The 27068-nt window shown below is 40.4% G+C and overlaps 1 protein-coding gene across 5 annotated transcripts in view; it reads right to left on the bottom strand.

Annotated features, from left to right (window-relative positions):
* The window catches only part of ZNF385B (zinc finger protein 385B), a 240067-nt gene that overhangs the window by 60777 nt on the left and 152222 nt on the right, over window positions 1–27068 (bottom strand). For 3 of the 5 annotated variants that reach the window (XM_030580937.1, XM_030580938.1, XM_030580940.1), the window contains 2 exons: window positions 24072–24214; window positions 1319–1429 (listed from right to left, as the gene is read on the bottom strand). In XM_030580937.1, coding sequence (XP_030436797.1) covers window positions 1319–1429; window positions 24072–24214 — 254 coding nt within the window. Of the gene's footprint in view, window positions 1–1318; window positions 1430–13137; window positions 13144–24071; window positions 24215–24401; window positions 24419–27068 lie in introns of those variants that run through there. The other 2 variants (XM_030580941.1, XM_030580942.1) reach the window with 2 other exon arrangements.

The raw sequence follows: 27068 nt of genomic DNA, 5'->3' as shown, positions 1-27068 counted from the left end.
ACCTCTATCATATCTCCCTTAGTCTCCTCTTTTCCAAGCTGAAAAGTCCTAGCCTCTTTAATCTCTCCTCATATGGGACCCATTTCAAATCCCTAATCATTTTAGTTGCCCTTCTCTGAACCTTTTCTAATGCCAGTATATCCTTTTTGAGATGAGACGACCACATCTCTATGCAGTATTCAAGATGTGGGCATACCATGGATTTATATAAGGGCATTAAGATATTTTCTGTCTTATTCTCTATCCCCTTTTTAATTATTCCTAATATCCTGTTTGATTTTTTGACCACCTCTGCACACTGCACGAACGTCTGCAGAGAACTATCAACAATGACTCCAAGATCTTTTTCCTGATTTGTTATAGCTAAATTAGCCCCCATCATATTGTATATATAGTTGAGGTTATTTTTCCCCAATGTGCAATACTTTACATTTATCCATATTAAATTTCATTTGCCATTTTGTTGCCCAATCACTTAGTTTTGTGAAATCTTTCTGAAGTTCTTCACAGTCTGCTTTGGTCTTAACTATCCTGAGCTATTTAGTATCATCTGCAAACTTTGCCACCTCACTTTTTACCCCTTTCTCCAGATCATTTATGAATAAGTTGAATAGGATTGGTCTTAGGACTGATCCTTGGGGAATACCACTAGTTACCCCTCTCCATTCTGAAAATTTACCATTTATTCCTACCCTTTGTTCCCTGTCTTTTAACCAGTTCTCAATCTATGAGAGGATCTTCCCTTTTATCCCATGACAACTTTATTTACGTAAGAGCCTTTGGTGAGGGACCTTGTTAAAGGCTTTCTGGAAATCTTAGATATTAGTTGGCTGGCAAATAAAGTATCATTAACCCGTAGGACACTGGATTGTGATCTGGTCTTTTCTGTAGTTCACCAGTGTACCTGAACCCAAAATACTTAGGTCCTGATTCAGGAAAAGCACTTACACATGTGCTTAAGTGTTGTACTGAAGAGGAATGCTTTCCAAAACTGGGACTTTAGAAAAACACTATCTAGCCTCAAACTACAGAAAGAAGGAGCAAGTTACTAGTCAGGTCTTTCAGCTCTTTTGGAAGATTTCCCCTGGTGGTGGCAGTCATGGTCAGGCAACTAAGTCTAGGCAACTAAGTCTAAGCCACGTACCAAAAAAAGTTAAAAATCACAGTGTGGGATGCCATTACAAGCTCACTTGTGAGTGGGCAAAATGTCATCCTAAATGGCTGGCATAAACGTGGGCAGAACAGTAGAGGATTTAATTGAGAAAAAGATGTTTGGATTAATTAGACGCACTGCTAGAAAAAATATAATGATACTCACATCAGAGTTAAAGCGAAGCTGACAGACATTACAGGAAATAACTTGTTTCTTCTTTGGGGCAATGGATACTCCAAATGTGTGGTTTATGACTGCTTTTTGCACAGGATCCATCTGGAGAGCAAACAATAAAATACTCAATTAAACTTCACAGGACAACAAACAATGCAGAAAAGGCTCAAAATAAAAAAATGGAACTTGCAGGGGAAAAATGTTAATAAAACAGGAGGAAAGAGTATTGCAAACCTCATAATAAAAAATGATTAGATTTATCTCAAGATAGGGAATTTGTATCCCTCAGCTACCCCCATCACAGACCACTGGATGGTCCACCTCCCTTATCACTCAGAGCACCACTATCACATCAAGAGGCAAAGAGTTCATAAATCTCTCCTGCAACATATGCTGCTTCGATAGCCACACCGCTAAGCACCCTGCCTCCCCCAGAAGCACTAAACATTTGTTTGTCTGGACGACGAGTACTTGCAAGAATAATAGGGGTCAGATTTTTCTGGATGTGATAGCGGATGGATTTCTTCATCAAGTAGTTGAAGTACCTACGAGAGGAGATGCCATTTTAGATTTGGTGTTGGTGAGCAGTGAGGACCTCGTAGAAGAAATGGTGGTAGGGGACAACCTTGGTTCGAGTGATCATGAGCTGATCCAGTTCAAACTAGATGGAAGGATAAACAAATGTAGATCTGGGATTAGGGTTTTTGACTTCTCGAGGGCTAATTTTAAAGAGTTAAGGAAATTAGTTAGGGAAGTGGATTGGACGGAGGAATTAGTGGATTTAAATGCGGAGGAGGCCTGGAATTACTTTAAGTCGCAGCTGCAGAGACTGTCGGAAGCCTGCATCCCAAGAAAGGGGAAAAAAAACATGGGCAGGAGTTGTAGGCCAAACTGGATGAGCAAGCAACTCAGAGAGGGGATTAGACAAAAGCAGAAAGCTTACAGGGAGTGGAAGAAAGGCAGGATCAGTAAGGAAAGCTACCTTGGTGAGGTCAGAACATGTAGGGATAAAGTGAGGAAGGCTAAAAGCCGCATTGAACTGGACCTTGCAAAGGGTATCAAAACCAATAGTAAAAGGTTCTACAGCCACATAAATAAGAAAACAAAGAAAGAAGAAGTGGGGCCACTATACACTGAGGATGGAATGGAGGTTAAGGATAACCTAGGCATGGCCCAACATCTAAACAAGTACTTTGCTTCAGTTTTTAATAAGACTAGTGAGGAACCTTGCGATGATGGAAGGATGATAAACGGGAATGTGGATATGGAAGTGGATATTACCGCAACTGAGGTAGAGGCCGTACTTGAACAGCTCGATGGGACGAAGTCGGAGGGCCCGGACAATCTCCATCCGAGGATATTAAAGGAACTGGCGCATGAAATTGCGAGCCTGTTAGCGAGAATTTTTAAGCAATTGATAAACTCGGGGGTTGTGCCGTATGACTGGAGGATTGCTAATGTAGTTCCTATTTTTAAGAAAGGGAATAAAAGTGATCTGGGTAATTATAGGCCTGTTAGCTTGACGTCTGTAGTATGCAAGGTCTTGGAAAAAATTTTAAGGGAGAAAGTAGTTAAGGACATAGAGGTCAATGATAATTGGGACGAATTGCAACACGGATTTAGTAAAGGTAGATCGTGTCAAACCAATCTGATCTCCTTCTTTGAGAAGATGACGGATTACTTAGATAAAGGAAATGCGGTAGATATAATTTACCTAGATTTCAGTAAGGCGTTCGACACGGTTCCGCACGGGGAACTGTTAGTCAAATTGGAAAAGATGGGAATGAATATGAAAGTTGTAAGGTGGATAAGGAACTGGTTAAAGGGGAGACTCCAGAGGGTCGTATTGAAAGGTGAATTGTCAGGCTGGAAGGAGGTCACTAGTGGAGTCCCTCAAGGATCGGTTTTAGGACCGATCTTGTTTAACCTTTTTATTACTGACCTTGGCACAAAGAGCGGGAATGTGCTAATAAAGTTTGCGGATGACACGAAGCTGGGGGGTATTGCTAACACGGAGAAGGACAGGGATACTATTCAGGAAGATCTGAACCACCTTGTAAACTGGAGTAATAGAAATAGGATGAAATACAATAGTGAAAAGTGCAAGGTTATGCATTTAGGAATTAATAAGAAGAATTTTGGATATACGTTGGGGGCGCATCAGTTGGAAGCGACGGAGGAGGAGAAGGACCTTGGGGTACTGGTTGATAGCAGGATGACTATGAGTCGCCAATGTGATACGGCTGTTAAAAAAAGCAAATGCGATTTTGGGATGCATCAGGCGGGGTATTTCCTGCAAGGATAAGGAGGTGTTAGTACCGTTATACAAGGCATTGGTGAGACCCCATCTGGAATACTGTGTGCAGTTCTGGTGTCCCATGTTCAAGAAGGATGAATTCAAACTGGAACAGGTTCAGAAACGGGCTACAAGGATGATCCGAGGAATGGAAAAACTGCCTTATGAAAGGAGACTCAAAGAGCTTGGCTTGTTTAGCCTGGCCAAAAGAAGGCTGCGGGGGGATATGTTTGCGCTATATAAATATATCAGAGGGGTTAATGTTAGGGAGGGAGAGGAATTATTTAAGTTTAGTACTAATGTAGGCACGAGGACGAATGGGTATAAACTGGATATTAGGAAGTTTAGACTTGAAATTAGACGAAGGTTTCTAACCATTAGGGGAGTGAAGTTCTGGAACAGCCTTCCGAGGGAAGTAGTAGGGGCAAAAGATTTTCCTGGCTTTAAGACAAAGCTTGATAAGTATATGGAGGGGATGTTATGATGGGATTGTTAATTTGGGCAACTGATCTTGGATTACCACCAGATAGGTCTGCTCATTGGTCTGCGGGGAGATGTTGGATGGAATGGGAACTGAGTTACTGCAGAGAATTCCTTCTTGGGTGCTGGCTGGTGACTCTTGTCCACATGCTCAGGGTTTAGCTGATTGCCATATTTGGGGTCGGGAAGGAATTTTCCTCCAGGGCGGATTGGCAGGGGCCCTGGAGGTTTTTCGCCTTCCCCTGCAGCGTGGGGCACGGGTCGCTTGCTGGTGGTTTCTCTGCAGCTTGAGGTCTTCAAACCAATTTTGAGGATTTCAATAACTCGGTCCTGGGATAGGGGTTGTTATAAAATTGGATGGGTGGGGTTCTGTGACCTGCCTTGTGCAGGAGGTCAGACTAGATGATCAGATTGGTCCCTTCTGACCTATGAGTCTATGAGTCTATGAAAAGTATCAGCACTCTGGAAAGAGGAGAGGTAAGTGTCTTTGGTTTTTGTGGCACAAGTAAGCTCCAGAATCATCTTATGTTGTACATGTAGCTAACCTGGCTTTGGGATGTGAAACTAGAGATGGGCGTTTGGGGGCATTAGAGGGACCAGGGGACAATTTTAAATCTAGATTTCCGCCCCCCCCCCCATTTTCTTCCTTGGTAATAAATTCCTATTTCTTTCCTTTTGGTGGGTTGGTAGCTATTTAAAACAGGCTACCCAGTAAGCGACAGTTACCAGAGAAATCTACATCAGCAACAATGCTCCTGAGTGTCTTTTTTCTCAAGTCCAATTCCAAGGGCATATGGAAGGGGCTGCAAGTAGCAGCAGACCTGTAGCAGCATCCCACTCACCTCACACACACAAATTAGGAAAATCTTCTCTCATGGAGACATCTTTGTTAGAGGAGTTTCTTTACAGACTCTTTTACAACACTTACTTGCCTGGAAAAATTGACTCATATTCCTCAAGGATTTCCAAAATAGAATTGATGAGTGATACAATCCAAGAGAATATTCAAGTAATGAGTACTACCCAGGAAGTGTTTAAAAATGACTTTGCACCAATTAAAGATGTAGCAGTTACCATACCAGCAAAAATGCTTTAACACTGAGAAAATAAGACACGCTTGAGACAAACTGAAAACACAAAGTGTCTGAATTCTGAGCTTGACAGAGAATTCTCAGGAACTGGGAACTGAAGAAGCCTTTCCTAAGCATCAGAACTCCTGCTGGATAGCAAGCTTGCCTCCATTGGCAACTGAGAAGCCTGAAGGATTCCAGACAGCTCTATTAGTACCTCTGCTAATTCTGAGGGATTTGTTCAGGGTATTGAGGGGGGAAAAATTATAATTGTTATCTCACATTTGTATCACGGTAGCAGCCGTAAGCACCAGTTAAAAATAAGGCCCCATTGTGTGAGCCACTGTACAAATACAAAGAAAAATGTAGTCCCCACCCCAAACAGTTTAGAATAATGTATTTTACTTCTATATCTACATGTATTTATATGTGATTAATTTATTTAAAGATAAGCATAGTTTTGGCAAAAATGGGGAGGAAAAATAGTAGTCTACAATGAACAAAGTTTACATTTCCTAACTTTGTTTAGGGTTCCTACTCTTGGGGGAATTCTGTGTATCACATGAACTGTGCACATGTGCAGTGGCACAGAATTTTTTTTCCCTGCAGAAAATACATTATTCTGGAAATATGCTGCAGTTACTCTTTTTGCCCACCAGGGGCCACAGCTATCGATAGGGAAGAGACAGAGGCTGCCTTCCTCACAGCGCCCTATGGTGGGGTCAGGTCAGGACAGAGGCAGGGGCGGCTCCAGGCACCAGCACGCCAAGCGCATGCCTGGGGTGGCAAGCCACAGGGGGCGCTCTGCCGGTCACCACGAGAGAGGCAGGCAAGTTGCCTTCGGTGGCATGCCTGTGGATGGTCTGCTGGTCCTGTGGCTTCGGCAGACCTCCCGCAGGCATGCCGCCGAATCCGTGGGACCAGGGACCTCCGGCAGGCAAGCCGCCAAAGGCAGCCTGCCTGCCGTGCTTGGGGCTGCAAAATACTTAGAGCCACCCCTGGACAGAGGCACAGGATATGGAGCGGGGGGGGGGGGGGAATGGACAGGTCACAGACTGGAGTTCAGAAGTGTGGAGGGACAGACTAGGGTAGGGGCTGAAAGGGATTGGGGGTGCAGGGACTCATGGAGAATGGGTGGTTGAGTAGGGGCACAAGGACAGACGGGGAGGGGGTGCAGGGACACACATAGGAGAGGGGTGTCTGAGTGGGGTTGCAGGACCACATGGGGATGGAGGGAGAGGGATGCAGGAATACATAGGGATGGGGAAGGGAGGGGTGGCTGAATGGATGTGAAAGCACACAGTGGGATGGAGGGGTGCAGAGACACATTGGGGACAGGGGCAGATATGCCTGACTGAATGAAAGAAGTTCAGGGTCTGCATGGTGAAAACTCCCTAACAATCCCTCCCTGCCCCCAAAAAACCTGTTCCATATTTCTCCCACCCACATCCAACATCCCTCCAAGTTCATACCCTGGCTCTTTGCCAGCAATTACTTCCTTCTCTCTCATCTCCTCTGTTACCCCTGACTCCCCAAAATCTTTGCACTACTTCTGAGGGATGCGGGGAAAAAAATTCTGTATTGAATTATTACTCAAAGATCTGTATTGATATGCCTAGTAAGGAATTTATTTGTCAAAAAACATTTCCTGAATCTTTTTTTGTTGTTGTCTGCATTGTTACAGACATCGTTGCTGACAAGTGTTTTGAAATAAATTACCAAAATAATTGAAACTGGTGTGATTATGCAGTTAAATAAAATCTGCAGAATTTTAAAATATTGTAAGCAGAATTTTTAATTTTTGGTGCAGAATTCCCTGAGGAGTAATTTCCCATCACAGGAGGGAGTAGTTTGATTTTTGCTAAAAGATTATATTTTTCTTGCGGATTATTTTTCAGTCTCAGCAGTGATTTTCTTGCTATAATAATATATAAAAGAGCCATATGACTAGGATGATGCAAAGCTTGCATTTGACACTAAACTTAAGTTGATAAAGAGATGGAGGAAGAAAGTTGAAGTTACTTATTCTTTAGATCAGGTTTTTGCAGTGAATTAGCTACTTCCAGATTTTCTGAAGTTGATGGCTAAATATTCTAGTTGTCCCCCTTAAAATATTTTTGATGCTTCTGGAGAAAGAAAACTGCATTAGTGAGGATTTTCTTAATACAAACACATACGTACATGTGCACATATACATACATTCAAGAAATATCTTTTGTAACATAGCTAGGAGGTTTTCTATTACTAACACTTAACTGATTAATAACTTTTTGGACTGTAGTGAGATGATGTCCCCATTACCTCCAATCCAAAAAAAGAGGGTTTTCTAAAGTTCATAGCTAGCATTTATCCTTTTTGGAACTGTGATGTAATGTTTACCTGCTTTTGATAGTAAATACTGTATTTCACTGCCTTAAGAGTCATGAAAAACAAAAATTAAAAAAAAATGCAGCTCAACGACAGCGGATTACTTTGTTATAAACTGGTACTACAACACTGTCAGAGAAGAGCAATAAGAAAAATAATAAATGATAAAGCCTGAATAAAACATCATTGAAACATAGGGCTGGAGGGGACTGTGAGACATCATTTAGTACAGCTCCCTGCACTTGGCAGGACCAAGCTAACCTAGATCATCTCTGGCAGGTGTTTGTCTAACCTGTTCTTAAAAACCATCAGAGATTCCACCACCTCTTGGTAAATTGTTCCAGTACTTAAGTTATCCTGACAGGAGGTTTTTCATAATATCTAACCTAAATCTACTTTGCTACAGATTAAGTCTATTACTTTTAGCTTACCATTTCCTCTCTCTAACAGCCCTTAACATATTTGAAGATTTATCAAGTCCCTCTCCCCTCAGTCTTCTTTTCTCAAGACTAAACATGCCCAGATTTTTTCAACATTTCCTCATAGGTCAGGTTTTCTGAAACTTATTTTTGTTGCTCTCCTCTGGACCCTCCAATTTATTCCTAAAACATGGCATCCAGACTGGACACAATACTTCAGCTGAGGCCTCACCATGCCGAGTGGGACCATTACCTCCTATATCTTACATAAAAACACTTCAGTTACACCCCAGAATATTGGCCTTTTACAACTGCATCACATTGTTTGATCATATCCAATTTATGATCCACTATAGCCCTTAGACTCTTTTCTGCCTGCCTAGCCATTTAATACCCATTTTGTATACGTGCATCTGATTTTTTCCTTACTCAGTGTAGTGCTTCTTTATTGAACTCCATGTTGTTGATTTCAAACCAATTCTGTAATTAGTCAAGATCATTTTTAATTCTAATCCTGTCCTCCAAAATACTTATCCTGCCCTTGAATGGTGGTAGACTCTGGACTGACCCCTGGAGACCCCACTTGATATGCCCTTCCCAGTTTGACAGCAAACAATTGCTAGCTATTCTGAGTATGTTCTTTCAACTAGTTGCATACCCATCTTAAGAAATTTCATATAGACAACATTTCCCTAGTTTGGTTACGACAATGTCATGTGGGACTGTATCAAAATGATTAGAATGGAATAACCTCCTAGTGTTTCCAGAATACAGTGACAATGCTTAAGAATAACTCCAAAGCTAGAAATTAAGTAAAATTAAATACATTAAGCAAATTAAATAAAAATTAGTAAAACAATTTCTATTTCTGAGCTCTACCCCTTATTGTATCACTCTACAAAATAAGCACAGTGTAGCAGAATGCTGATCTAAAGTGCAGGTTACAGAACTTCTGCTTGCAAATTTTGTGATCATTCATTGTATAATATTAATTTAGCAGAAACATACATGAGATCATATTTAGAATTTGCTCCTGTATCAAATTTGTTGGGATGTAACCGACATTTAAATGTTTGTAACTAATGTAGTAGTATTTTAGCACAACATATGTTTTGTTTTTTCAATTAAACAGCTAGGCTTGCTAATCTAGAACAGAATAGTTTAGTGATGAAAAGTATCTCAACCCATCTGAGGTGTCTGAGATCAGTAAAAAGGAACAGCGAAGAAAACACTTATCTGCAGAACCACTAAAGAAGTAAAACCAGCAGCGATTCTCCTATGTACTCCAGATAATAATCCACAGCATTAATATTAGACAATTAGCAGTTTAGAAACTACAACATAGACTATGCATAAAGTCTCAAATTCAAACAGATACAGCAGCACAAGGACAAACTCTCATGAACAATACAGAGCACCCAGCCTTCAGAAGCTACAGTTCAAGATTCCCAAGGGAGTAGTTGATGAACTTTCCCAAAGAAAAGAACTGAATGCAGTCTGGTCATGATTAGAATTCAAGAAGGTGCAACATTAACAATTAATAGGTTTTAAATATGTCAGAAACTAGGCTGGATTACAGCATGTTTGAATAGTAACATAGTATCTGTCTGCCAGACGGTTAATGCTGTGGGGTAAACTGATCTGGGATCACCAAATAAAATTAGATACATGTCGTTTTGAGTAAGGAGGTAATTTGCTGATTTAGGTGGTGTTTGTAACTCAACGGAAACACTGCAGTCTGTCAAGTTCCAGTAGTTAAGAATTTTTTCTGTAAGAAAGATGAACATCTGCTATATAATATATCGGCTACAAATACAAGCAACAATCTAGCATCTGGATGCTTATTATTTTGACTATAATATGAGCTACAGGCATAGTAAAGAGTTAATACATTTGCACTGAAGGTGGGTGGTAATGATATTGAAGATTAAAAACATTTTCTATTTCATTCTTTTATTGCAAATACATATATGAAATAAAGGGAAAACCAGTTGGGTTAAATAAAACTAAGCAGAAATAATGCCAAAAGCTTAAACACATAGTGCAAACCCATATTAACCTGAGCAATCCTTACTCACGCTGTTAGTTGCAATGAAATCACAGTGACTATCTCTTGAGAGCATAGATTATTAGATTTCAGGGGATTGCAGCACTGGTCGTTCATTTTTTCCCCCTCTACACTTCCTGATTTCAGCCGGGACCAGAATGAGGAATATCCTCCTGATATTTATCTTACATTTATATAACTCCTTTCATTTCAAAGGCTCCCAACGTGCTTCCCAAAGTACATGGATAGCTGTCAAATGCAGTCATTTCTGGGGTGGAGGGAAGCAACAAAAAAGTTATGGTAAATTACAGAAGAGTCAGAAGGAGGAAAGGAAATGTTTGGCCCATAACACCAAAACAAACCCTACTATTATAAAATATATCAGGATCTTTGTTATATATATAGCATAGAGAACTTTTTGTGCAATATTCACACACAGCCGCACAGAACCCCATTTATGTACCTCAAAGGTGAAGAGCCTGCCGAGATGTGACCCACTTTTGTTCCAAGAAAGCTAGGTGTTTCCAAATCTTTTGCTTCAGCTAAACTACCAAATACTACAAGATGAGCTATTCTTGCCACATTACAAATCTACCTGTTCTTATGGATTTAAACTCTCTGGCGATTTGTAGTTCTGAAGCTTGGATAAGTATCTGGATGCCTCTCTGAAAGGAAAATTTTGATTTTTGCCTATTACTAGAGAGGTATTGGTAATAAAACAAATTTGGCAGTCATCCAGCTTTGGGCGTATATTAACCTAGAGATGTGGCTGCCATTTTTCTCCACTGACTAACTCTGGCACAGGCCTGGCTTAAGAACTCTCCCTTTTCCTCCCATCATTTATATCCATACCTCTGTCAGGCATCCATGTATTCTGCTGCCACTATTCCACACTGATGAAATTTTCACCCAACCCTTTTCTCCTCTCACCTCAATGAATACAATTTCCACATTGATGCCTCTACAAGTCCTGACTCTTCTGCCTCCATCTGAGGTCTGTCTTCTCCCACATCAGAAATACTGCAATTCATACTCTAACTCCTTCATAGGCTCTCCATTCAATTCAAAATTGCCATCTGGTTTTTAAACACTCCTTGGAGTTGCTACAAATTATGAGAGAAACCCTGAGCGACATTTTGAAATTGTGTGCAAGGAAACTGGTTGTAAACTATATGTTGATAAGCGGGTATAAAAGTTTAAATTGGTGTGACTTCTGACTTAGTATGTGTTCAAAATCTGGGAGTCACCAGTCGAGATGCCTTTTCTCCCATCTTGATCTCCTAAAATCCTTTAAAAAAAATCTACAGCTAGAGAAACTAATAATTGCTTTGCTGGCACAATCAGCTCTACTGCTTTATAAATGCAATTTTGCAATATTTTCCATTTGTGAATGGAGACAAAGTGTCAAGTATCAGAGGGGTAGACGTGTTAGTCTGGATCTGTAAAAGCAGCAAAGAGTCCTGTGGCACCTTATAGACTAACGGACATTTTGGAGCATGAGCTTTCGTGGATAAATAGCCACTTCGTCGGAGACAAAGTGTTTCACACATAATTACCTACCCATTGGTAAGGCATGGGTTAAAGTTTTAAATGCTGGTATTTGTACAAATCCATTAGACAACTCTTCCATTTTTTTCTTTTATTATTTAAAATACATAGTTCGGCAACCAGTAACAAGCAAACCCACTGGGTCAGATCCAGTCTATTTTTCAATTTCTCTCTAGCGCACTAGGTTTGATGCCAACATGATTTCATTCTGCATTTCAATTTTAACCTCCTCAGGAGAGGTGGGCATGCTGCCATTATGAAGAACCGCTATATATTGGAGTTTAATTTAAATTCTGTCATTTACACCATATCTCTCCCCAGTACTCTACATATTCTGATGACTGATAAGAGTTATGAAGATAGACACATTTATTCAAAACAGAGCACACATTTAAAATGCACACTGTAAAAATCACAGATTGACAGTAGAAAAAGTTGAATGTGAAAAAAATTAAAATATTAGGTAAATAAATACTATTCCATCCCAGTCCTCTGCTCAATGATAAATTATGCACTTCGGCAAGAATCATTTACAATTCGCTTCTACTACTACTACTACATTTGTCACAATACACAGTATATAACACACACACACACTTAGATAAATGTTGCCATAACCCTTGTCACTGGGTCAAAGCCAAGTGTAATTTAAGGTTCAACTGAACAGTGTATTATATTTTTTTCTTGTTCACTTTACATCACTTTACACCCCGGAGTCAGCCCTGACGACACGTTTTTTTTTTAATTTGGAAAACCGTCAATGTTCTCTGCTGTAGTATGCCCTGCTGGTGTATTGTAAAATGTTTTGGAGTTGGAAAAGTCACACACACACACCCTGGTGGGGATTTGAGGCAAGAGACAGCTTCTTCAAAATCCCTAGCAGTTGACTCCAAGAACATGAGAATGGCTAATTCTAAAAGAAAGAATAGTAACTTCCAATTGTGGTCATCTGTGATAATCTTGTCACCGCATTGAGGGGTGCTCCTAACACCATCATCTTTATATAGCTATTATGTGCTTTGATTTCTTAATTACACATAGTATCAGCACAGAAGGTGAAACCCTAGTTTCATTGAAGTCAATGGCAAAACTCCCATTGATTTCAGTGGAGCCAGGATTTCATTGGGATATTTATCTCTGCCATCATTATTGTTTTTCAGTACTGGCCTTGCTTTTCCTGTGTGAGCACAGGTAGGGTGCAGTTTGCAACCCTTGCCCTGACAGGGGCAGAAGTGCCTGAGGTAGAAATCAGAGCTAAGGGATGGTTTTATCAATATCAATGTATGTCTTCCTCACCGCCTAGGGGTTTCCATGATGGGAGAAACTCTGAACCCCATAGCATTTGCCCCAAATCAGCACTGATCACTTTGTGAACTGTGCCAGCAAGTTCCAGGTGTGGAACAACACATATGGCTGTGACCCACACTCTGGAACTTCTCACTGGCCTGGGGATTGTAAACTGGGCTCTACCAGTGAAACTGAGCCCAAAATAGTCTAATAAAATGACCAATTTAAAAAAAATATAGTAATTCATTATTCCCCATTTGCTGATGTGCCAGACAGTACAAAAATACACCAAAAACTATGTTAAAATTATGTGCAGTGCCCAGACAGAGAAAATTAAGAGTTCAGGTTTCTGCTCCATCCTAACAGTCCCTGATTTGTTACTGTCCTGCAGTGTTCTGAGCTGGGAGTGTCTGTGCCCCAAATGTTACACAGTAATGTTAACTGAGGCTAGATTAGTAATTTCAATTCTTTACCTTCTCCCTTTCGACAGTGTAAATTAGGCCTTTATAATTTGTTTTGAATTCTGCATTATTTTTATAGCAGCCGTGAGTATTAGGCTAAGTATTTGGCATTGATTTTCTCTCTCTTGACTTACCATTTAGGCTCCCCTTCCTTCCCTTTGCCTTTATGGAGAGGGGAGGCTGTGCCCACAGAAGTGGGGAGTACTGCCTCTGTAGCATGTTTTCCTACGAAAACCCCTTTTTGGTGGATTGATGGGAAACCAGCAGGCTTGGATGGAGCAAGACAAAAACTGTTTCTACACCATCAGATTTTCCTTCTACCTGCTTAAATCCACAGGGTGCAGCAATGGAGGTTACTGTAAGCAAACTCTTCAGTAATGTATGGGTTCATGGATTTTAAGGCCAGAAGGGACCACTATGATCATTTTGTCTGACTTCCTGAGTAGCACAAGCCTTTGACCCACATCCAGTGGAGAGTTACCCTTCCCTACTATGAAATCCCATAACTCGTGGACAGCCAGAGCATTGTTTTTTAGAAAGACATCCAATCTCCATTTAAAAGTTCCAAGTGATGATGAATTTTCCACCTCCCTCAGGAAACCATTCCCATGACTAATTACCCTCACAATTTAAAAGTTGAGTCTTATTGTTAGTATGAAGTTTTCCTACTTTAACTTCTAGCCAGTGAAACTGGTGCCTGTCTCTCTTAGATTAGAAGGGCAGCCTGAGTATGACACCTTCTCCATGTGTAGGTACTTATAGATTGTAATAGCATCACTTCTTAACCCTCTCTTTGTTAGGCTAAATAGATTAAGCTGCTTAAGTGTCTCATGATAAGGCATCTTTTCCAGACCTCAGATCATTTTGTAGCTTTTCTCTAATACCTCTTCAGTTTTTTCATCATCTTTTGTGAAGTGTGGACACCAGAACTAGACAGTATCCCAGTAGCAGTTTAACCAATACTGTAATATTTTCCTGGTCCTAATCAATATGCCCCTGTACCTTCACCCAAGGATTGCGTTAACCCTTTTGCCAACAGCACTGCACTGGGAACTAATGTTCTCCATCACCATCATGGTCACTAATCCTTCTCTGCCATCCTATGCTGGCAGAGACCTAGGGATTTACTATCATTCACACTGTTAGATCTTCCTTTACCTGGCCCTGAAAGATGTTATGAACAGATCATACAAGGAGAAAATAACCAGATGAGATCGCCATCTCTATGGGGTGCCTTGAAAACCTCTTGAGATGTTATTCTAAGATGCCTACTATTCTCCATCTCATGTGTTAATTTCCACCTCACTCCTACCTCTCTCTCTTTTTCCTTCTAATAAGAGTCTGACTCGGACAAAAATAATCTTGCAATGCTTTGCCATGCCCAGTTTGGCAGCCTAAGTGTAAGGCCCAACAGCCTGACTTCAGTAAAACTTTGCATCTCAGAAATCAGCCAAGAAAAAGGTTTTCAGAGTAAGGCATGTCAAATTCCCTACCCAAGGAGTGGCAAGTTGAGTAGTGCACCACCTTCTCTACCTGTGGTCTTTCAAGAATTGAACAACAATCAGACACAGAAGTTACATTTTCTGATCTTCTGCTATTCCTTTTCTTTTCTCCCTTCATGTGTGTGTCTGTCTTGTTTTGTCTGAAAAATAAACAAGTTCAGACTTTAATAAACTGTCATCTAAAACTAGATCTCCTTCCCGCTCTCTCCAGTAATGAGAGTTAAGAAACAGTCAAGCAAGGGATTAGGCCTTTAAAAAACTCTACAGACACAGATTCAGAAACTCAGAAAAATGCACATTTATGGGAATTTTTTTAAATTACTATTTTGGGGGGTTTGACTGTTCTCTCTGCCCCCCACCCATTCATTATTTTTGTGTGTGTTTAACAAAGGCTAAAAATAATTTCTTGTTTGGTGCTCTCAGTGTGTGAAACTGAGCCCCTGGAAATAATATGCTCTGCATACATACTGCTGGTGCTGTAAAAAAATAGAAAGTAATGAAGAGGATAATTTTAAAAACTATAATAGAGTAAACCCCTTGTCTGTTCTTTACAAAGATCCTGGCTCAAACTAAGAATCAGAAGGACACTCTACAGGACAGTACTGACAGAGGGCCCAGCCTCCTATGCAGGGTCTTCTCAGGAGGGGAGCACTGTTCTCTAAAAAAACTTGAGTTTATAATGTCAGTGACAACTGATCCTTAACTGGAGAATGGTATTCAGGATACCATCCTGAACTGTTTACAAGACAGGATCCCCTTATGACAGGAAATGTTACACTTTGGATAAGACTGCTGGTTTGAAGCGGATGTAAACAACCTAAAAGATGCTGAAGACACTTTAGGATAAGTACACTGACAAAAGATTTCAGAGAGAGAGAGAAATTGGTGAATTTGAGACTAAATGTTTCCTTTTTATTGGAAATGGAATCCAGCTTGAGAGTATTAAGTTAACAGCTTCTCTTTCAGCTCAGCCAGCATACACCACTGCTATTACATTAGTGTCTGTATGGAAAATATATAGGACAGCCAGTTTGTTTACCTGCCGCATCCAAAGGTGCAGCTGATAACAGCTCCCACTGGCCGCGGTTCGCCACTCCAGGCCAATGGGGGCGGTGGGAAGGGCAGCCAGCACATCCCTCGACCCTTGCCGGTTCCCGCAGCTCCCATTGGCCTGGAGTGGCAAACTGCAGCCAGCGGGAGCCGTGATCAGCCGAACCTGTGGATGCGGCAGGTAAACAAACTGGCCCAGACCACCAGGAGCAAGCGGCGGACCAGCTTTGAGAAGCATTGCTGTAGTGCAATCTCTATCGTGAAAGTTGAACTTACAGATGTAGAACTATGTACAAAAAAACTGCATTCAAAAATAAAATAATGTAAAATTTTATTGCCTACAAGTCCACTCAGTCTCACTTCTTGGTCAGCCAATCACTCAGACAAACAAGGTTGGTTACAATTTGCAGGAGATATGCTGCTGGCTTCTTGTTTACAATGTCACCTGAAAGTGAGAACAGGCATTCGCATGGCACTGTTGTAACCAGCGTTGCAAGGTATTTACAGGCCAGATGTGCTAAACATTTATATGTCCCTTCATCCTACAACCACCATTCCAGAGGACATGCTTCCATGGTGATGATGGGTTTTGCTTGATAATGATCCAAAGCAGTGCAGACTGACGCATGTTCATTTTCATCATCTGAGTCAGATGCCACCAGCAGAAAGTTGATTTTCTTTTTTAGTGGTTTGGGTTGTGTAGTTTCCACATCAGAGTGTTGCTCTTTTAAGACTTCTAAAAGCATGCTCCACACCGCGTCCCTCTCAGATTTTGGATGGCACTTCAGATTCTTCAACCTTGGGTTGAGTGCTGTAGCTATTTTTAGAAATCTCACATGACTTTGCGTTTTGTCAAATCTGCTGTGAAAGCGTTCTTAAAACGAGTACGTGCTGGGTCATCATCTGAGACTGCTATAACATGAAATATATGCAGAATGTGGGTAAAACAGAGCAGGAGACATACAATTCTCTCCACAAGTAGTACAGTCACAAATTTAATTGATGCATTATTTTTTAACGAGCATCATCAGCATGGAAGCATGTCCCTGGAATGGTGCCCAAAGCATGAAGGGGCACATGAGTGTTTAGCATATCAGGCATGTAAATACCTTGCAATGCTGGCTACAAAAGTTCCATGTGAACGCCTGTTCTCACTTTCAGTTGACAGTGTAAATAAGAAACAGGCAGCAGTATCTCTTGTCAATGTAAACAAACTTGTTTGTCTTAGCGATTGGCAAAATAAGAAGAAGGACTGAGTGAACTCGTACGCTCTAAAGTTTTACACTGTTTTGTTTCTGAGTGCAGTTATGTAACCAAAAAAAATCTGCATTTGTAAATTGCACTTTCATGATAAAGAGATTGCACTTCAGTACTTGTATGAGCTTAATTGAAAAATACTATTTCTTTTATCATTTTTACAGTGCATATATTTGTAATAAAAATAATATAAAGTGAGCACTGTGCACTTTGTATTCTGTGTTGTAATTGAAATCAATATTGAAAATGTAGAAAAACATCCAAAAATATTTCATAAATTTTAATTGGTATTCTATTGCTATAAATGCAATTAATCATGATTAATTTTTTTGAGTTAATCATGTGAGTTAACTGTGATTGACAGCCCTAGAAACAATATGTTAACCTAGAGCACATTTTTATTATAGCCATGTTGCAAAATCCCAAATATAAAGATGAAAGGCAGACCAGGGCTGAGTCTGCCATTGGTATACCAGTTGATAACTGTCATCCACTCCTTGTAATCAACTAAGGGAGCAATGTGTTTTCTTGACTTAAAAATCAATAGTCTTTTGATCAGCAAAACACATTAACCAATATCCTTTGAAGAACTTCTGGTAAAAGTAAAGTGTGGAAGGAAATCAATGAAGGATTTCTTCATGATTAATCAGATCTAACTTGAAACTTAAAGAAAGAATATGTCTTGAACATGAATTGAGACGATAAGGACAAAAGTCTCAATAGAAAAGTAGAAGCTTCTCCCTACCAGCTGCAATTTTTCTGTGACTATAACAGGGTCAGCACCTGCCTCACGAGTGCCACCTCCTGGTTGATGTGAGCCTGCAATCTCTCTGCTTTGGAATGGGGCAGCACCTGCCTCAAAAGAGCACCCCCTGTTCTGGTCAGGTGTAAGCCTGCTATTTCTTAGTTCTTGGTTGGAACAGGGTGGCACTTGCCTCTTGTGAGTGCCCCACTGGCCGATGGTTTCTTCGGCAGGTCTTCAGTGACCAGAGCTGTTTGCAGGTGGAACAACCAAACCCACCCCTTCCAGCGTATATAGTCTTTACATTCCCGCCAAGGCTTCCTCCCTAGAGAAACTGCTCTCCTGTAACTGTCCAACAGGGATCCATCGTGGTACCCTCAGTTGTGTGTGTCCTTTTCAGCAGCCCTAAATGGGCTCAGCCTTTAACCAGACCAGCAGGGTCCATCATGGTACCCTCACTTGGTCTGGCTAGGCTCTGGGCTCAGTCTTTGCTCAGCCCGACAGCTAGCCAGGAGCTCCTTCTTAGCTCCCCTGGTCTTCAGCAGCCCTCTCTGGGCACAGTCCAGCTGCCTGCATGTAAATTATGGATAGTGCCCTTTGTAACCTGAGTACAAGGAGGGGGATGCAGTCAGGTGATACTTTGCCCAGGAAAGCGACCCAAAGACTGGAGGAGGAGCAATGGACATGTCGGAATCAAAGCAGCAGGGTCAATTTTAGTCTGCTGTGGGGAACTCCAGGGTATGTGGGCCAGGGTTCCCTCAAGATGAACTTGGCTGATTTCTATGCTAACAAGTTCTGTACTACCCTATGTTCCTGTCAACTAATAAACCTTCTGTTTCACACACTGGCTGAAAGTCATGTCTGACTACAGAGTTGAGTTGCAGGACTGTTTGCTTCCCCAGGAGCCCCGCCCAAGCAGACTCATTGAAGGAAGGGCAGGGTGTGAAAAGGGATGCTGAATGCTCCGAGGTCAGATCCAGGAAGGCCGAAGCTGTGTAAACTTCTTGCCCTGGAGACAGCATGCTAGAGAGAGGAGACATGCTGCACCAGAGTCCTGACTGGCTTCATACAGAGCAGTTCCAGAGCACTGGCCTGGTGACTCCATGACATGTCTGGAGTGAGTGGCCCTGAGCTGCCTGCCCAGGACTAGAGCAGAGGCAGTGGCTTCTGACAGTATGTTATCAGGCTGCTATTCCCTCCCACCAACCTGGCTCATCTGGACTGACAGCTCTGGATGCCTCTGTCCAGTTTGTGAGAGGGGACCCATATATGAGTACAGAATCAGCCTATGTGCCCTGCTTGAAGAGGAATAGGCACTGCAGTAATAACTAGACCATGGTACCCTCTGAGTTTTCCAAAACATGAAGGTGCGAGTTGGCATTTAGAAATCAAATCAGGATCTAGTTAGATGTGGAATATTTCACTAATATGAAAGCTGCCACTGAGATTATAATGCTTGATTATCCCCGAGGCCAAGGCAAACTCAGAAGGAAAGCATATGAATTGCTGATTACTTTCTATTATGATACTCAGAAACTGTTTGATATTGCTTTTACACAGCAACAGAATGACAGTTCGCTTGTATTATTTTGAAGAAATTTACATCATGGAGTGCTGCTCTCTTCCGAAATCCACTCTTCTGAGGAGACAGTAGAAACCTTCTTGTCTTTTGGAAAACATACACCTCTCATTGTAGATGACACAGCTAGCAACAAGGTAGGCTACTCAACACTTTCTAATAAAAGATCCTATTTTCAGTTACTTGTCACTAGAGCTGGTTGAGAACTCTGACTGAAAATTCACTTTCTGCAAAATCGTAATTTTCTGTGGTAAAATTGCAATTTCCAAGAACAGAATTTTATTGTATGACTGAAATTCTATTTCCCAGCTAGTTATAACTTTGTGCATATGCACTGTGCTATACTTTTTGCTACCTGATCACAAACTATTTTCTCTGCGAGACCAGAGCCCCATTCAGTACACAGAATGGATGGTGATCAGGCAATTAATCATAGCCGGGTGCTGAAAGAGGCTATTGTCTGTAGGATCCTTGCCTTATTTGTTGCAGGAGCTAGAAGTTGTGTGGTGAATGAGGCAGTGATTATATAATTAAATACTGTATCGTAATGCATATGCATAAGGGGCAATTTTAAGGTTGCACAGGCATCCTTAATTATGACATTTCCTAACTTTTGAGTGCTTGTCTTTGCAACCTTAATGTTTTTATCTTAGGTTTGTTTTTTTTTAATGTAACAATACATTTCCTTCAGAGATAACTTCAGCTGACATGCTTGTAGGTGATGCTTGAGCTAATCTATTGTTTTAACAATAGATGTCTAAAAATATACTTGTCTAGAATCAATTACTTAACCAATTTTCGAAGGTTTTAATAATTTCTAAACATACAATTTTTTGCAGGCTAAAAATGAACTCAGATTAATAAGCACATTTTTGTACAGTATGTTACCTGTAAATTGCGTATACAACACATAAAATGCCATATCTTACATAGAAAGGGCTAGATCCTCAGATCCATGTGTCAATTTACACGAGCTGAGGATCCAGTGCAAGTTGTACATATAGGATTCTGCTGTGGATGAGTTAGAGCTATGTAGGACAGGGAAGATCAGTAGCTGAGCAAAGGTCTTTGAAGTCGTTACTTCTATTCAGTAGGAGGGCAAACAATATCTGAAGTCTGATTGGGGAAGCACACTTGAGGTGACAGTTGCTACACTTCTGTTAAAGGGGTACTCTGCAATCAAGGTCCAGTTCCTGGCAGGGCCACGCCTATTCTGACACTTTCCATGCACTTCCCCCTGACACATATTTGCTGGCCTTGTTAGTGCTGTCTGCATTGGCTAGCTTCCCCCTTAGCACCCTGAACAGCAGCAACCAAACTAAGGCTCCTCCTTAAATAAATACCATGGGAGGGGGATCCATTCATTTTTGTCCCCCATCTACTGCACCCACCCAGGGAGGCAGCAATTTGATATAAATTACATTTTAAATAAGGCCAATGGTAGGCTGAATTTACCCCTTCATAGATAGAACATACACGTAATTAAAATCCAGAGCCACCACATATTCTAAAGCTCCTTACTGAGCCACATAATCAATTCAGTCAGGAAAATAAACACACACACAAAATCAAATCAGTGCAGAAAATGTATATTACACTTAAAAATAACCCATGCAGGCAGAGAAACAACTAATTAGAAAACAGCATATTTTAGCAAATGAAGTGAGAATACTTACATCTGTAGTATCACAGATGTTTTCAGTATTAAAAACTGTCAAGATTAACTATTTACAAAAGGGTCTAACCTAGTTTTATATATACTTCCATAAATAAAGGAGAGAATTCTTCTGGAAATACCATGCTCTTCAGGAAAGAACATGCTGTCTTAGGGATGTTCCTTCTAAGACGTTTTCCATTTACTACCATTTATCATCATTATATTTTCTTGCTCTGATACTTGCTGCATCATCAAATGTAAAGTAGAAGCTCTTTTCTTGTTGAGTCATTACAATTAACAAGCCAGAAATTGTCTCCACCTATGAATTCAAACAGAGACAAGTATATCCCATGATGTTTCATTTTCAGGAGGTTCTTTTCCAAACCTCAAAAAGGTATGGAGACATAAATGAAGGCCCTGATCCAGCCTTTGTATCTAGCCCGTCAAAGTTAATTGGACTTCACAGAGGTTAATGCTAATTCATTGTGAGATCAGGGCCTACATTTCTTTTAATTACTCTCATAGGTGAAATCTGTAGGTTTCTAGGCCTGGAAACTCACAGGGTCCTACAATATCTAATGCATGCTGTTAATCCATGATGTGCTATTGGCACTTGGGAAGATGATGCAAAGCCCTTTTAATTATATGGCTTCCTTCAGGCCCAGACTTAGGTGACCTAGATCTTACATACATTATGTATTCATTTGGGTTCCCTTTTATTTACCTAAATTTTGCAATGTTTGAGAGATCAGATTTCACATACACCCCCTCTCGCACCCTGCCTTACACACCATTTGCTCAGGCTTACAATGACAGAGAAAAATAACATGTTTGGTCCTAAAGCCATCACTCATATTATCATGACATAAAATATATATTTTCAGCGCATATGTTTAGTTAATAAGAATGAATACAAGACAGTCAGGGATGATTGTGCCCATTAGCAAATGACAAAGCCCATCATAAAAGGCTATTAAGGAAAATAAATAATGGGGGTGGAGGGGGCAAATTCTTGTGAATTAAAAAGGGAGTAGAAGTAAACTACTGCTTCTCAGAGAATGGAGGTTAAAATACGGTGTGTCTGTGACACGTACCAGCGCTGTTTAATATAGTTATCAGTGATTTCAAGGGAGAAAGTAGACAGCAAGCAGCTGAAGTATGCTGTTCTTTTGGATACTAAATACCACAGAATTGTGAGTGGCTCCAGGTGGGTTTAAACACTGGATAGGGGACGAGGCAGACGGAAGTTAGCTTGGGTAAGTGTAAAGAAATACGTGTAGGAAAAAACAGTCAACATGTCCAGTCAGACTGGCCTCCAGATACTATTGCAATTTAAATGGTCAATAATAATGGTAATAAATAATGCATACTGATAGGCTTGACATTTGCAGGTTCCTCAAAGAAAAAGTTCAGTTAAAGAGTCTGGCTAACATACAGCAGCATTAAACAAAGAAAAACAAATAAGAGGCCTAAGTACCTTAGAACAGAACATATTACAATGATTGTGTATTGGAGAATGGTATGCCCTCATTTGCAGTACCATTTTTGGTTCCAACTCCCTCACACCTTAACCACATCTGGAATGCTTTTTTGCATATGCACACATACATCTTGTGTGTATTTTCCAATGAATACATTAATATTCAAAATGTCTTATAATGGTCTTTGAAAGAAGTTGCTGGCATGCTACTCCATAATCCCCTCCAGCACTATGTACCACAACACAAGACCTCTCTGCAGAATATATTTACAAGTCATGAGGAAAAATCCTCTTGCTGTTTTCACTTCATACAGAAGATAAATTTGCAAAAGGAAACATTTGGCAGTGGTTCAAATAAGCACTGTCTGGTGGCTCTGATAATGCAATTTTTTTCTGACTGCAGTGACAACTATGATGCTATACAATTCATGTACTCTTATGTATGAACAAACTATATTTACTGACTGGATAGAATTTATTCACACAATGACCTGAACCATTCCCCTTTCTGTTGCTATTAACTTGTTATTTACAGACTGATTCCCTGAGGAATTATCTGAATATGAAAAAAAACAAGCTCAGCAAACATACAAAATATTAATTTTAAGTTGTATGCAATAAGCATATGGGAATAATTTAATGAACTGTAAAGGACATTAACAATAGAGATTTCAATAATATTTAGAATCTATTATGGGGCAATTAAGGAAGGAAGAGCAATTAAAATAAAGATTAGACTGTAAAAACAGTTATTTTTTACTCAAAAAATTGGGCAGCAGCTTTGTCAATGATTTAACTGCATGTTGCCATCATTTTACTGAAAATGCATTGCAAAAATAGAGGTGCAATTCTTCAGAAGAAAAACACAGTAAACAGAAAATGAATCAAAAGTAAACATGAGTTAATGAGAAATTGTTTTTCACCTTGGCTGATTAAATATCAATTTCAGTTTCACTTCTCTTCATTTAGTGATAGGCCAGATAGTCAATTAGTGAAAGTCTGAGTAACTCCATTGGTTACAATGGTTTTAGGCTGATTTGTATCAGCTGAAGGATTGCCTATTATCTTAAATATAAAAATGATCTATTTTTTTTTAAAATTGTCTTTAGTCTCTCTATTTCACAATATATGCATGCATGTCCACGTGCACACACATTCACACAAGACCACTATTGCTTGCTAATTGTACATTGTGGTGTTCTTTTTACATGTCAACCACATCCCCAAAAGTAAATAGTTTGTATTTGTTGGAACCTCGACAGTAACCATGCAACAGGATGGGCTAAAAGGGAAGGCATATACAAATGAATACTGAATTTCATTCTGTCACTGTTCCATATGTCAGAAATTAGCTATCATAAGGGTTGAAAAGGGTTATCTAATGTTTGATGTAACCAATACACACAGTGTTGTAAGGCAAGCTTCATGTACTGATTATTAGAATCTGCAGAGAAAGCATAGACTGAGGAGGGAGCTAATAACATCAACACAAGTTTACTTACTGTGTTAAAATTTGGGAAGAGTCCAACAGCAGAACTACTGTCCACAGGAAAGGACATAAAGGGTTTGATATCCAGTGAAGGCTGCATCATCAGAGTTGGTGTGCGCACAAGGGCAGGAAGTGTAGTAGTATGGCATGTACTGCCTGCCAAGAACAAACCAAAAATAGGAATTCATCATTCCCTCTTAGACAAAAATGCCCTTTCTTTACGCACATACACTCTGTAAAGGTAGAGAAATATCACCTCTGGCTAACAACTTGTAAGGAATAAACATGACACACATTTGATAAAGTGGTTCAGTAGGAGTTAATACAATTAAAACATGCGTACTTCTCAGTCTAGATGAGGCAGAAAACTTCCCCATGCCTATAGCTGCTCAGATTCTGAAGAGGAGACATATGGTGCATAAATCACATTGGACAGGCAGAATAAAAACACTTCTAAGGCTCAAAAATTCTGATGAGCCAGAAAGGCAGGGCTGGCACCTATTACAAACGGATGCTTTTGCAATTCAGGGTTGCCTATGAGATCAGTGAGAGTGGACATTTATGCAAGCTGGGATACAGAGGTATTTTTAACACGTGTTGTGCATTCATTTTTCTCTCTTATAATGGCATCTGTAATGTGCTTAATGCTGCACAAGCATGACTCAGATTTTTTTTTAATCTAAAAAAAGGCCTACTGATTAAAAATGTAAGAAATCAAGAAATAAGTAAAAGCAGCAAAGAGTCCTGTGGCACCTTATAGACTAACAGATGTCTTGGAGCATGAGCTTTCGTGGATGAATACCCACTTCATCGGTATTCACCCACGAAAGCTCATGCTCCAATGGGTGTTCACCCATGAAAGCTCATGCTCCAAAACGTCTTGTTAGTCTATAAGGTGCCACAGGACTCTTCGCTGCTTTTACAGATCCAACTAACACGGGTACCCCTCTGATACTTGACAAGAAATAAGTAGTAAGCCCACTACATGTTTATACTAAATAGCCATACAGCATAAAAATAAACCAAATTTCCTACTTTGCCTCAACATCACCCTTCAACAATATTTTCTTAATTTAACCCTACATCTTTCTTTCCAAACTAAGGCTTTCCAAATGTTCAGCCAATGGGAACCCTTTTTATAAATATGCACAGCCAAAATGTGGCCTCAAACAGGTGGAATCTTTCCTAATTGATGACTGTCTAAAACTGAACAGATTAATATTTAATACAAAAGCAGGCCTATATCCTTTCTTTCTATACAGCTCCTGACTCCCTCATCTCACAGGGAGAGGGGAGCAAAGGGGTTTGCACCAGCAGAAATTATAGGAGATTTGTCCATCTAATGGCATAGGTGTCCCAATAGCCACAAAGAAATTGCTTGTCAGTTATCTGCAGAAGGTCATGCTCTCCCTCTTTGCAGAATGGTTCACAGCATAGCCACATTTTGCTGGTTCCCTGGCTGTGCACTTCCCTTCTCCTCATCCATTCCTGAGGGCAGGAGAAGGCAACTCTCAGCCTAATCTCTGCTTGGATTTTCCAGTGGGAATTCTGCATATTTGCCAGGGAACTTCATTCACCGAAGATGTCTCTTTCTCCCCCTGCTCCCTTCCCTTGCTCTTCTTCTGAAACAGAGGGCATTCACACCCCAGATTAGACTGTTTTTTTCATTATATACCTTACTTTAAAAATGTTATTTCTGGAGCTCCAAATGCAAATCTGTAATAACTGGATTTACATTCTGCTGTTTGGGGTTGCAAAATATTCTTCAATTCATATGTCAAGTGACTTCTAGATACTGTAAATTAAAAACATTTAATACAAACAATGCACTGACCTTCAACCCTTCCAAGGCTTTCCAGTCAACCGAGTCCCTACCCATCATTATTCCTCCTCAGCGCTGCCAATTCAGTCTCTGCCCAAACCTACCCTTTTCCCCCTGAAACTGCTCAACTCATCACCTTTGCTGCACAGCCGCTGCAGCCTCTCAGCTCACTAAGTCAATCAAAAGTATCACACCCTTCCATGCAATCCTACTGATCACATCCTCAGCTCCCCATACATCTTTAACCAAGCAACTGATCCTCTAACATCAGGAATCCATCCTCTTCCCCGCAACAACTCAACTGATCCTTTTACCACGCAGCCAACCCCAGTCAATTCGTCCATTGCCCTGCAATCAGCACAGCCAGTTGATATCTGCCTTCTCCACCTGCTAGCTTCCTTTGCCCCCATCTAACAGATTCTTTGCCTCTCCATAATACTGTTCCTACGACTAGCCCTCCAGTTACCTTCTTCCTCCTTTCCCCATCTGAGAGATGCCAGGCAGTTTGTAGGAGCTGGCTAAGTAGATCTGACCCAGTGCATTTAGAATCTCTGAGTGGGACACTGAGTGAAACTTCACTCAGAAAAGACAATGCATTTGTTCCCTCTTCTTTTGATCTCACCAGCATAGTGTGTATGAACCTATCTAAAATCTATTCTACTATATTTGAGAAACAGATTGAGTTTTGTGATGCTGTGGCTACCTGGGTTGATTAGATAGTCTGCCATTCAAGACAGGTCCTTTGTAGATACTACTGAATAGGAGAGGGTAAATACATTAGTTTCAGCCTCTGCATAAGAATGTAATGTTATAGTTTATTAGATTAATTACAGACCACAATCCTCCCCTCTTCATACATTGGTAAATCCTGGGGTCACAGAAAAGATGGACAGAAGATTGCAGCAGTGTCCCACCAGGCTGGTTACATTCCTTCTTGAGAGGAAGACTAATCCTGATAAAATTATCCTACATTTTCTCATTTCCCAACCCCACCGTTTGCAAAATTTAAAATACTGTTTGAAATCTTTAAGTAAATTAGATTTTATATTTTGCATAGACTTGTGAAACTCATCAAGAATTGTGCTTAATTAACTGTAGGTCAGAGCTTAATCGTGTGAATTCATAAATGCTAAAAACTAATAGCAGTCTAATGCACATACAGCCTCTTCCTTAGATCTGCAATGAAAA

This window comes from Gopherus evgoodei, chromosome 11, assembly GCF_007399415.2.
Source record: "Gopherus evgoodei ecotype Sinaloan lineage chromosome 11, rGopEvg1_v1.p, whole genome shotgun sequence".
NCBI lineage: Eukaryota > Metazoa > Chordata > Testudines > Testudinidae > Gopherus > Gopherus evgoodei.
This window is presented reverse-complemented; position numbering and strand designations above follow the sequence as displayed.